Source organism: Acanthisitta chloris, unplaced genomic scaffold (genome assembly GCF_000695815.1).
Source record: "Acanthisitta chloris isolate BGI_N310 unplaced genomic scaffold, ASM69581v1 scaffold17134, whole genome shotgun sequence".
Lineage (NCBI taxonomy): Eukaryota > Metazoa > Chordata > Aves > Passeriformes > Acanthisittidae > Acanthisitta > Acanthisitta chloris.
Window position 1 is genome coordinate 1 of NW_008670024.1, and position 12,419 is coordinate 12,419.

The 12,419-nt window shown below is 40.9% G+C and overlaps 1 protein-coding gene across 1 annotated transcript; it reads right to left on the minus strand.

The window, feature by feature from the left end:
• Positions 1-631: 631 nt before the first annotated feature.
• On the minus strand, positions 632-11,438 carry CCDC138 (coiled-coil domain containing 138; the record flags this gene model as incomplete). Its single annotated transcript, XM_009073532.1, has 9 exons — positions 632-821; positions 2,427-2,543; positions 3,281-3,445; positions 6,197-6,307; positions 6,386-6,463; positions 7,589-7,708; positions 8,593-8,748; positions 9,896-10,086; positions 11,323-11,438. Coding segments are annotated over 9 exons (1,244 nt in total), but the record flags the coding sequence as incomplete, so codon positions are not given.
• Positions 11,439-12,419: the final 981 nt, after the last annotated feature.

Here is a 12,419-nt window from a genome sequence, read left to right on the forward strand (position 1 = left end):
GCCCCAACTCCCTCTGTCTGTCCTCATTGGGGAGATGCTCCAGACCTCTTATTAACTTCGTGTCCTCCTCTGGACTTTGTCCAACAGTTCCATGTCTTTCTTATGTTGAGGACGACAGAACTGTGTGCAGTATTCCAGGTGGGTCTCAGGAGAGCAGAGGGGAGGAATCACCTATTTTGATTTGCTGCCCACACTCCTTTGGATGCAGCCCAGGATTCCATTGGCTTTCTGAATCTGTAATCTGCAAGTTAATTTAAAACTAACTCTATACATCAGACTGATTGAAGGTTTTTCTTCTGTAAGTTCTAACAGAAAAGTGAACACTAAGCTCTGTGTCAAAAGGATGAGGAAGGAAAGTAGTCTGACAGAATTGTCAGCATATCTCTTTTCCCTTTCTTGAGGAATGCTGACTTATCTGACAAGAAGTCAGATAAAGGAATGCAGAAATTCCAACATGGAATGGATAACAGCAACATTCATATTTGTATAATTTGCTTTACAAGGTAGTGAAAATCAAGCAAAACCACTTTTCACTAAGAATGTATAACAGACTCTGCACTATCACTGAAAAGCTTTTTGTTTAGGCACAGGAGTGAAACAAATAAATCAGTATTAAAAAATCCTGACTTACCTTGTGTCACTGTTTTAAGCACAATTAAAGTTGACAGAAACCTCAGAGGCATACAGGAACTCCTGAAGAAAACTGCTGATTTTGATTTACTCTCTGGAGACAGTTCAGAACTATGTGGGCTTCCCTTCCTTACTATGCCCTTGAAAATATCTTCACCAAGTCTCCTCACTGTTGACCTCAGGGTCGCATGCTGTTTCAAACAGTGCACACAGTTAGTGTAAACATTAAAACACATTTAAATCCTGTGTACATGTTCCCCATGTCATTAAATATTATAGGGCAAACAGTTTGACCACGTATTGGAACATAATCTGTACAGGAGATACTGCTCTGTGTTCCAAAAGCAGCTGAACAGCATTATCAGAGCACCTTATCAATACATACTTCCCCAAGAGACTAATTAGTAAGGGCCCCTGTTACCCTGACATTATTTAATCTGCCTCTGGTTCCAGAAAAAGCTCAGCTTCTGTCAACTCTGTTTTGTAAGGCTACCTGAAGTTATATCCCATAAAAGCATTTACAGGGTAAAGATCTAGATATGAAACTTGAGAACATTGTACTGGTAATGTCTATTAGACTTTTCACCATAAACTATGCACAAATATTACCTCAGAACCAAACTTCACAAGATGCCCATTTATAATATACTTACTTAGAGCAGTAAGCACAAAAGATTACAATCCTATTGAGTTTAACCACAGGATATTTACAGGGCCAAGGGCATCCTGGCCTGGCTCCAGCAGAGTGTGGCAGCAGCACTAGGGCAGTGCTCATCCCCCTGCACTGGGCACTGGGGAGGTCCCAGCTCAGTGCTGTGCTCAGCTTTGGGCACTCACTGCCCAAAGGCCATTGAGGCACTGGAGCGAGTCCAGCCAAGGGCAACGAGGGCAGCAAAGGGCTGGAAAACCTGTGGGATGAGGAAGGACTGAGGGAGTTGGGTTTGTTTAGCCTGGAGAAGAGGCTCAGGGGTGACCTCCTGGCTCTCTGCAACTCCCTGCCAGGGTTGGAGAGAGGTGGGGGATGTGTGTCCTGCCATGGCTGCAGGGAGAGGACTAGAGGGAATGGCCTTGAGCTGAGCCAGGGCAGAGTCAGATTGGATGTGAGGAGAAATGTTTTCCCTGTGAGGGTGTTGAGGCACTGGGATATTGCCCAGGGAGGTGGTGGAGTCACCATCCCTGGAAGTGTTGAAGAGGCATCTGGATCTGGCACTGGAGGATCTGGTTTAGGGTTTAGGGGCTCCAGCAGTGACAGGTTAATGGCTGGACTCAATGATCTTAGAGGTCTCCTCCAGCCTTGATGGTTCTGTGATTCTCTGAATTTTCTACCTTTTGATTTAGAAACAGCACTGCTGAGAGCACTATGCTGAGTGTTTGCAGTATGGCTACTGTATTTTTCTGTTGTACACTGCTAAATATTTCCTTATAGCAGTCCAGCCATAGACAGCAAGGAATGTGCTTAGACACCAAGCAGAGGACAGAAACATCAAAACCCCTTTGCTGCTTTGCCACAACACACCTCATGCATGAAGTGGACATGAACACACTGCCTCTTCTGGAGCAAGTTTTGTAACTACATGTGCAAATATATCCTGTCTGATGTGCTTAGACACTGCGGCAGTGATCACATATTTAGGAAAACTCCACTTAGATACACAATGCCAAAAGACAGCAGTTTCTTTTCTATAGACTATCTGAAAACATCCACTTTCCACATGTATTTAAAATGCAAAATCCATTAATATCTTCTGTGAATTTAGTTTTTTAGACAAGATATTGTGAAAGACAACTTCTTTTACCTGAATATCATTGTCTAGCTGCCTTATAGACCAGTAAATAAACCTAATCACAGGCATGTGCAGTTTAGGATTCACAAATGGCATCCACTGGAGTTGTTCAGTAGCTATAGGCAAAATCTGTAAAAACAGAAGTGGAATTACATCAAGTATATGAAACTAGTGCATAAACTAACCATAAGTGGAAAACAACCCTCCTCAACTTTCTCCTGGAGTTTAACAGATTAGATAAGCAAATACTCAGTGGGCAGATCCAGCACAGGTAACAGAATGATATGCATACACAGATTGCAAATTTTACATGCAAAAGTGGAGACACATGTGAGCTCAACCCCAGTAAACCCAAGCCCTAATGGATATAAATATTTTATATCATGAAGAAATACAACAAAAATGCATTTTCTGAACACCTCACATTTTTCAAGCCTTGGTATCACCAGAAAGAAAACAATAAAAGTGTTGAGATTATAACACAGTATCAGATAGTATAACTTTATTAACTAAATATGTGCCAAAATACTTTAAATTAAACCTGTTTATCTCCTCCTTAAAAAGAGGAATTAGGTACAGCATCACAGGTAAAACACAAGGCAAACTGTCAACTGACAGAAGTGACTTGAAGTGACCTGCTGCACCTCTCATGTTGAGACTGAACACCACACTTTCCATCAAAAATTATCTGTATGCTTTAGAAATACCAAATGACCCATTATATCTCACTGTTGCAATGAACACTGACTTATTAACAGAGGTGTTGTTTAAATTACATGCTGACCTGATATACTATCAGAATCCTTTAAAACCCCCCATAAATCTGAAAACACATTGAGACAAGCAAGCAATCCAAACCCCTTTACCTTCAGACACCTTTCCCGAGTACAGGTTTGTTTGGAGCTCTGGGTAACTGTACGTTTAGGACTGTGCTCTCTTCCTTCTTGTGTTTTTATTTTGCTAAGATGCTGGTCTGAGATCCAATCCATAAGAAAAGCTAAGAGCTCATAAAACTCTGAATTCCATGGTAGCTGTAATACATCCACAACACCAGGTATTTCAGCTTTCACGTTGATGATTTTTCTAACCCAAAATAGTGACATACTGAATTATGTCAGAGTACATTATTTAAGAAATAGCAGGCATAATAGAAAGGATGACAATTTTATGCCTGATAAAATCTGGGAGGTGAGTTACTGTATTAGGAGCCTGTGGAAAACATTATATTCAAGGGGATATTGATCTTGAACAGGCCATGTGTGCTTTGTTGGGACTAGGACCTAGGGTTTGAGAAGAACTTACAACAGGGACTAGGGCAGTGCTCATTCCCCTGCACTGGGCACTGAGGAGGTCCCAGCTCAGTGCTGTGCTCAGCTTTGGGCACTCACTGCCCAAAGGCCGTTGAGGCACTGGAGTGAGTCCAGCCAAGGGCAACGAGGGCAGCAAAGGGCTGGAAAACCTGTGGGGTGAGGAAGGGCTGAGGGAGTTGGGTTTGTTCAGCCTGGAGAAGAGGCTCAGGGGTGACCTCGTGGCTCTCTTTGCAACTCCCTGAGAGGGTTGGAGAGAGGTGGGGGATCTGTGTCCTGCCATGGCTGCAGGGAGAGGACTAGAGGGAATGGCCTTGAGCTGAGCCAGGGCAGAGTCAGATTGGATGTGAGGAAAAATGTTTTCCCTGTGAGGGTGTTGAGGCACTGGGATATTGCCCAGGGAGGTGGTGGAGTCACCATCTCACCATCCCTGGAAGTGTTTAAGAAGTGTCTGGATCTGGCACTGGAGGATCTGGTTTAGGGTTTAGGGGTTCCAGCAGTGTCAGGCTAACAGTTGGACTAAATGGTCTCAGAGGTCTCCTCCAGCCTTGATGGTTCTATGATTCTGTCTCTGGGAAAGGTCAGCTGTATGCAGGTCAAGGGCTGGAAGCTGGTGATCCTGACTGGGAGACCACTGTACAGCAAGAAGCCAGAGATCTACATGACAGTTAACCTGAGCAGGTGCAGCCTGTGCTGTGCTGCACAAATCAACTAACTGCATAGATTATCCTGTGCGTGGCTGCAGGAAAAACTCAACAAGCTCCCACTTGGTACACACCTCATGCCTGGCCTTGCCTTTGTCTAAAAAGGAAACAAGTTCTTCTCCTGTGAATATCCTTCAGGAATAGAGATGTTTACTTGCAAGAAGATGATATAATATCTTCAATGGCCAGAAAGAAGGAGCTTCTCTGCATGGACAGGACCCGTTTGGCATGCCCTGGGAAAAATCCACCTGGGCTCCATCTGAAGCTGCACAGACATGAGGTTTCCAGAATCTGAAGGGACATAAGATTCACTGCTATCTTGATTCCTACTCTTACTGTCAGAGTAAACAGCCATTTGATTAAGCCATTTGTTATCAGGCCTTTCTTACACAGACCCAGAAGGAATCCTGAAGTGGCTTTTTCTCTCTCTCTCTCTCACTTTACTCCCCAGTGCAGAACAGGCAATATTTATTTTGTACTTGAACAAATGGTTGTATAATACCTTGGAAAAAAATTTTCACATACAGAATGATTCCATTTTAGAATTCTGGACAGATGAATTAGATGAGAAAACAAGTCTTTAATGTCCTTTGCATGGGGAAGTTCTTATTTCAAAGGGCTTACTTTGCTTTATTTCATACAGTTTATTGTTGTTAAAATTTAAATGGGTAAATAGATTGTAAACAAAAGAACAGAGACTTCATGAAATTGTCATTCTGGCTCTGCTGCAGTGCAATGAAATATTCTATTAAAGTTACCCAGAGATACCTGAGGACAGGCTGCACAATCAGTTCTCTGAAGACTTGGAAAGTTTTCTTCTATCAACCTCTGGGTAATTCCTTTCCTCTTCACTCACAACTGTAACTACTGACACTATTTGTATTTCACTTGCAACCAAAGGATGCTAAAACCTGTGTAAACTGAGAAATATCTTGGCTATACACAGACAGCTGAGTCTTAAGGCATCCAATGGAGGTCACTTAAGTAGAATGGTGTGAACATCTCTTTCTCATTCCACAGTTCACCTCTAGCTGGAAAAAATCATGACCAGTTGGGAGCTGCTGGCAGAGTAACACCAGAGCACTTGGTACTAAGTGGAAGTACATGGAGGCAGAAAGTATTTCATTAAGTGATGTAAGAAGATTTTTTGAGGAAAAAAGGTGATCATTTTGGAAGCATGTATGAGCACTGCACTTATTCTCTTCTCTCATTAAGGATTATTTCTCAAAAAAACAGCAGTAGCAAAACACTTTTGGTTTAGAAGGTTAAGATTCTTTACCTGATACTGCATAGTGAGTACTTCTTACCTGGAGTTATTCCTAAGGACAATGCTGTACTGTAGCAGCAACCAGAATGAGTTTAAGATTTGCTCTGACATAGCAACAGAAACCTGATACAGTGGAAGCAGATTATAATTCTGACTGGCAGATGAAAGATTACATGACAGGAAGTGGAAAATATACCATAAAAATATACACATATACTACAGAATCATAGAATCATCAAGGTTGGAGGAGACCTCTAAGGTCATCGAGTACAACCATTAACCTGTCACTGCTGGAACCCCTAAACCCTAAACCAGATCCTCCAGTGTCACATCCAGATGCCTCTTCAACACTTCCAGGGATGGTGACTCCACCACTTCCCTAATATACTCATAAAATAAACCTGGAAGCTATATTTTGTAATTTCTAGCAGAGACATGCAGAGACTGTTATCCTGGCTAATGTCTTTGAAATGAAAAGATTCAAGACCTTTGCTCATTTCTTACCTTGGCAATTTTTGATGTCACCATCACTTTTCCCTGTTTCACAGGTTTGCTTTGTTGCACCACTTGACACACATTGCTAGACTTCTGCACCATAGAGAATTCATGCTTCCTCTACAACAAAATGAAATTAAGAATTTTATTTCACTAGATACCTATAATGGAAGCAGCGACATGCAAGAACAAACTTACTTGTAGATTCTCTAAACGAGCTTGTACTTTTCGTGCTTGACCTTCCAACTTCTTGTTCTGCTCAGTTAGATCACTTAACTGAAAGAAACATAAAATATTAAAGTATCTGTAAATTCACAGTATCATAGAGCCAGTGAGGTTGGAAGGGACCACAATGGGTCATCTGGTCCCACCTCCCAACTCCAGCAGGGCCATCCTAGAGCACATGGCTCAGGATTGTGTCCAGATGGGTCTGGAATATCTCCAGTGAGGGAGAATCCACAACCTCTCTGGGCAATCTGTTCAGTGCTCAGTGACTGCACAGCAAAGAAGTTCTTCCTCCTGTTCAGGTGGAACTTCCTGGGTATCAGTTTTTGCTGTTCCCTCTTGTTTTATTGGTTTCCCCCACTGAGCAGAGTCTGATCATCCTCTTAGCACTTCCCATTCATGGACTTGAATCCATTACTGAGGTCTCTCTCAGTCGTCTCTTCTGGAGACTGAACAGCCCCAACTCCCTCAGCCTTTCCCCATCACTGAGGTGCTCCAGTCCCTTCAGCATCTTCCTTGCCCTCCCCTGGACCTGCTCCAGGAGGTTCCAGCTTTGAGGTTCAAATCTCACTTCTTGACTTCGTTATCACACTAAAATAATTTGATGTTGTTGTTGAGCAGCTAAATTATTTAAGTTCAAGTTTTTTCTTCTGTGCATATTAAAGTGTGCCAGCATTTTAGGTCAGACTTAACAACCATGTGAGACAAATTCCTTCTTTCTGTACCCCTATGAAAACACTGTCTCAGTTTAAGAACTGAGAAAATACTGCCTTAATTCACATTTGCAAATATGACTGGAAATAACTAGCAAAAACGGAGTGAGAAATGCACACTCTACTTTTTATTTAATCAAATCAGCACAGGGTGGATTCTATAACATCATAAAAGACTTTCTCTCCATCCACTCTCAATTTGCTTCAGAGATTTTTCCCTTCCTAACCATTAGATGTTCCTCGTGGGTCAGAGGAATAAGTCCAACTTTTTTTTAATACTGTAAAAGATCACAAAGGCTAAATTTCAAGGATTAGAAAAAAGCATGGAAAGTACTTTCAGTCACACATACAGTTCTTGCCTTACAGAAACAAAAAATCAGCAATTTTGCAAACTAAAGCTGCTCAAATATTAAACCTGTTGACTGCAACTGCTAAAAATCTTTCTAGTAGGAAACAATTGTACCTGTTTTCTTAAAGAGTCATTCACTTCCTTCAAGGTATCAAATGATGACTTCAGCCTCCTGTTTTCTTTAGTTAACTCCCTCAAGGCTTCTGTCAGCTGTTTAACTTCTGCTTCGTGTTGCTACAGAAATATCACATTTAAGAATCTGATTCCAAAGAGACTATTCTAGAAACACTAAGTTCCATTTTAGTGTTAAAACAATGGGACAAACACTCATGTATCAAGTCTGTTATTCTGCATGGCCAAATTCACATATTCAGCCAGTAGTGAGAAAAACCAGATTCATTCTCCCAAGAACAGTGTTACTACCTCTCTTATACCATTTGATTTCTTCCCACACCCGCAAAGTGAGGATGATCATCCTCTGAACTTTTTGAGCCTTCATTTGATAACACTCTCTTCAATAGGTGTTATGTCATAAGATCTCAATGCGTGTTCAAATTAGCCCAAGGAAATCCATTTCAACTACAGCTAATGCAAAGATATTAACTTAGGTTACTTACAGACAGAACACAATTTCTCCTCTAATACTGGTCATAAAGCTTTCTCTGTTTTAGAAACAAGTTACCTCTACAGATCAGACAACCAAATGCACCACTATGAAACAGAAGCCATACAAACCCCCTAGATTGTTCAGTCCTTTTCATGCAAATCTTTCATTTGGGGATTTCAAGCACTTGAAAGAAATAAGCATTGTTTCCAACAAACACGTGACGGCTTGAGGTGACTGCAAGCTAAATAGAATGTAGAGCAATATCTATCATTAAATATATTACTTCACCTCTTTTATAACTCCAAATTTCAACTTTAAATAGATTGTAGAGCAATATCTATCATTAAATACATTATTTCACCTCTTTTATAACTCCAAATTTCATATGAACTTCTTCCTCAACACCTCTGATTTTAGCCAGAGCTGCTTCATGTGTGAAGAGCAATGCTTCTCGTTCTGACAGATTAAATAGATTGTAGAGCAATATCTATCATTAAATACATTATTTCACCTCTTTTATAACTCCAAATTTCATATGAACTTCTTCCTCAACACCTCTGATTTTAGCCAGAGCTGCTTCATGTGTGAAGAGCAATGCTTCTCGTTCTGACAGACGCTCTCGTTTCTGGAGCTGCAGAGAATACTCATGCTGTGCTGAACTTTCTCTCTGTATCAGGATAAAAAAAATGTTGAGACAACTTTAAAACCCTAGAAATTTTCACAGATTATACCAAACTTGAATTTTTGTCCCAGAGATATGTTTAGCTTTTGGGTGAGTTATGAGTTATGAGCGTTACTCACGAAAAGTCTTCTGGTGGCATTCTATGTTCAGTTTCCTCACATCTTAACCCAAGTGACTTTGATGTGCATTGGCTCAGCAGCCCAAAATATAAACTTCAACACTACATGATTGCTCAAGTGTAAACCTAGACAATTAAATTTAGGCTTTTACTTCTGAAAGACTCGGATAATGGTATTAACTGTAAGACAAACCAGAGTCTGATGTGACTGTGCTGAACTCTAGATTATTATATCATTTCCTCAATTTGTGGGAAGCATCTCTGATTATTTTTATCTCACATGGTGCAAAAGACAGTCATGGCAGGGAATGCAGCAGAAGCTTAGGAGCTATTACAGAGTAGAACCATATAGGAGATTCTGCTGCTGGTAGCCTAGGCCTGATAGGTGATGAACTGGTGGGATGCACGGAGGATTTTTGCAGGAGGCCATGAAGGCAAGTGCTCTGGAATGTCTAGAGTCAGGAGGAAGATTTCAGATGCTTTCAAGAGAAGCAACAGTTGTGGGTGCTGCCCTTCATGGCCACAGTGTGTCACAGCATAGTCTCAGATGTCAAAGCACTGTGTCCCTCAAGCTGAATTTTACCTGTTCTACTCACAATGCAAGTCCAAGCACCATTACTGAATCAGTGGATTAATTCAGGGGAAGAGGCAGATGAATACAGAGGTTTAGTATGTAAATATTTAGGGTGTTCAAGCACTGGAATATTGCCCAGGGAGGTGGTGGAGTCACCATCCCTGGAAGTGTTGAAGAGGCATCTGGATGTGACACTGGAGGATCTGGTTTAGGGTTTAGGGGTTCCAGCAGTGACAGGTTAATGGTTGGACTCGATGATCTTAGAGGTCTCCTCCAACCTTGATGGTTCTATGATTCTATCTGTGATTACTATAAAGTAACAGTAAATAATAGTTTCACTCAGTCAGTTTTCTATATAAGTATTTTCTGATTTCTTTATCAAAAGTGACAATCTGCATAACATCATTCAACAAAATTTTTGAGGTGATTCCAGTTCCTACCTGGAGCTTCTGATGAATGACAAATAATTCATCATAAATTTGACTGACGTGAGGTGGGATTACAACTTGTCCATTGCATGCCTGAGCACCAGTTCCACTCACAATTCTCCTTAACAAACCATTGCTAATATTTTGGTCACTTGTGTATTTTCCTTGTGTATTTGCAGACAAATGACAAGGTAAGATGCTGCCTATGGACAGGAAAAAAAACATTTTACATTAAAAAATTAGTCATGACTTGTTTGAACTGATCAGGAATCAATGGAGTTATAGAAGTAAAACTATGCCCTCGATTGCAACATAGAAATCCCAGAGATACCTGGATGGAATACATGCACAGATTGAATCATACTGTTGCCAAAATCTCCTATTATTTTTGTAAGGGCTTCAGGCAAGTGATTTATTGCTGACTAGACCTTAGCCTGACACCTCAGTTAACAGAACAAGACTTAAAACTACTGGACACCACAGGAGAAACAGCTAAACATGACACATTACAGCATGAGGAGCTGATAAAAGCTGCAGACAGCACAGCAAGGAATGGCTGGATCTCACAAAGAGTCAAATGGCCAAAGTTCACAGACAACTGATGGGAAATACTGGGATATTTGGGGAGACACATCTTGCAAGGTCAAATGCACTTAGGTACCACACCAGGCTAAGATTACTTAGATAGCAGTATTAAAAATACTAATTTGGGTACTGTGCTGGTTTTGGTTCAGGTACAGTCAATTTTGTCCATAGTACGAGGCTGTGGTTTGGATTTATGCTGGAAACAATGTTGGAAACTCAGGGATGTTCCAGCTATGACTGAGCAGGACTTGCACATTGTCAAGGGCTGAGGAAAATGTGGGATGATGAAGAGCTGAGGGAACTGGGTTTGTTTAGCCTGGAGAAGAGGCTCTCAGGGGTGACCTCGTGGCTCTCTGCAACTCCCTGCCAGGGCTGGAGAGAGGTGGGGGTTCTGTGTCCTGCCATGGCTGCAGGGAGAAGACTAGAGGGAATGGCCTTGAGCTGAGCCAGGGCAGAGTCAGATTGGATGTGAGGAGAAATGTTTTCCCTGTGAGGGTGTTGAGGCACTGGGATATTGCCCAGGGAGGTTGTGGAGTCACCATCCCTGAAGGTGTTGAAGAGGTGTCTGGATCTGACCCTGGAGGATCTGGTTTAGGGTTTAGGGGTTCCAGCAGAGACAGGTTAATCGTTAGACTTGATGGTTTTCGAGGTCTTCTTCAACCTTGATGGTTCTATGTCTGGACCTCCTAAAATAATTCTAAAGGAGTTACTCATACACAAAAGGTCGAATTCTCACATTAAAATACATTTTAGCTGACTATTGTATTTCTGAACTGAATAGAAATATATTTAGGAAGAAGCTTTTTAAATTACATGCTATACCTCACAGAGAGCTGTAATTCAATATTTATTACCTGCTTCCATGTATGTAGCTGTATTATGAATTGCATCAGTTTCAGAGCAAGTAAAGGTCTTTTCTGCTATTTCTAGAGCACTTGAGTCACAAAGAGAATCTTGCTCATCATCCAAGCTAAAAATACAAAACAGCAGTGATTTTAAATTACTCATGCTACATAACTGAGCCCTGAGAGAGGTCTGTATAAATAGGTAAACATTGCTCAGTGGAAGGCTTTGATATTGGGCTGATAACAGCAGAGTTAAATCATTTAGGTGGAAGGCATTATTACTCACAAGACTTACAACAGCAATACATAATGTTGCTGACTCAAAAGCAGTAACAATAACTAGGATTTTCATGTTGTAAGCACATGTATGCAACAGGCAAAAATAACACTTCTCTCACACCATAAACCACCAAATTCCTCGCAAACTAAAAATACAATCCCCCCTTTTGAATTTATTTCTTTCTCATATTTGGCATAAAGTAGCTCTGAAAAGAGATTTCTTGGCTTGTGGAATCCAATTCTCTCTAAATAAATGTCAATCTGTTCATCAGCCTGGGCTCTTTGCTTTCCTCCCAGTCAATGTGTATCACCTGGATCAGTTTCTATCACCCCTGTATCCCATCAGCAATTCCAACACACACAGACTAGACAGTGAGCAAGACAGTTCTCCTCATCAAAATCAGCATCCACATTATCTCACGAGTCAGCCACAAACAGTTCTTTACTTAACAAGAAAAAAAGAACCTTATATTGACTTCAGCACAATCCAAATATATTGTTTACTCATGGTTTACTTGGACAATGAGAGAAAATAAATGATAAAAGAAACTGAAAACATCTCTTACCAGTCCCAGTCTTTACAACTTGGTAGAAAATCCCTAGCAGATCTCATGCTGTTTCTTCTTCCAGTTTCAGTAAATTCTGACTCTAGAAAAAGATTTGATAAAGAAACAGTTGCATTTTCCAGAGAGCTGTCTATGTCACCTGGAATAGATAAAATGCTAACAATTTTATTTATTTTGCATTTGAGCAGCTGACATTAAGAAATCTACAGGATATATCACAAGTGCTTGCCATGTAATCATAGAATCAACCAGGTTGCAAAA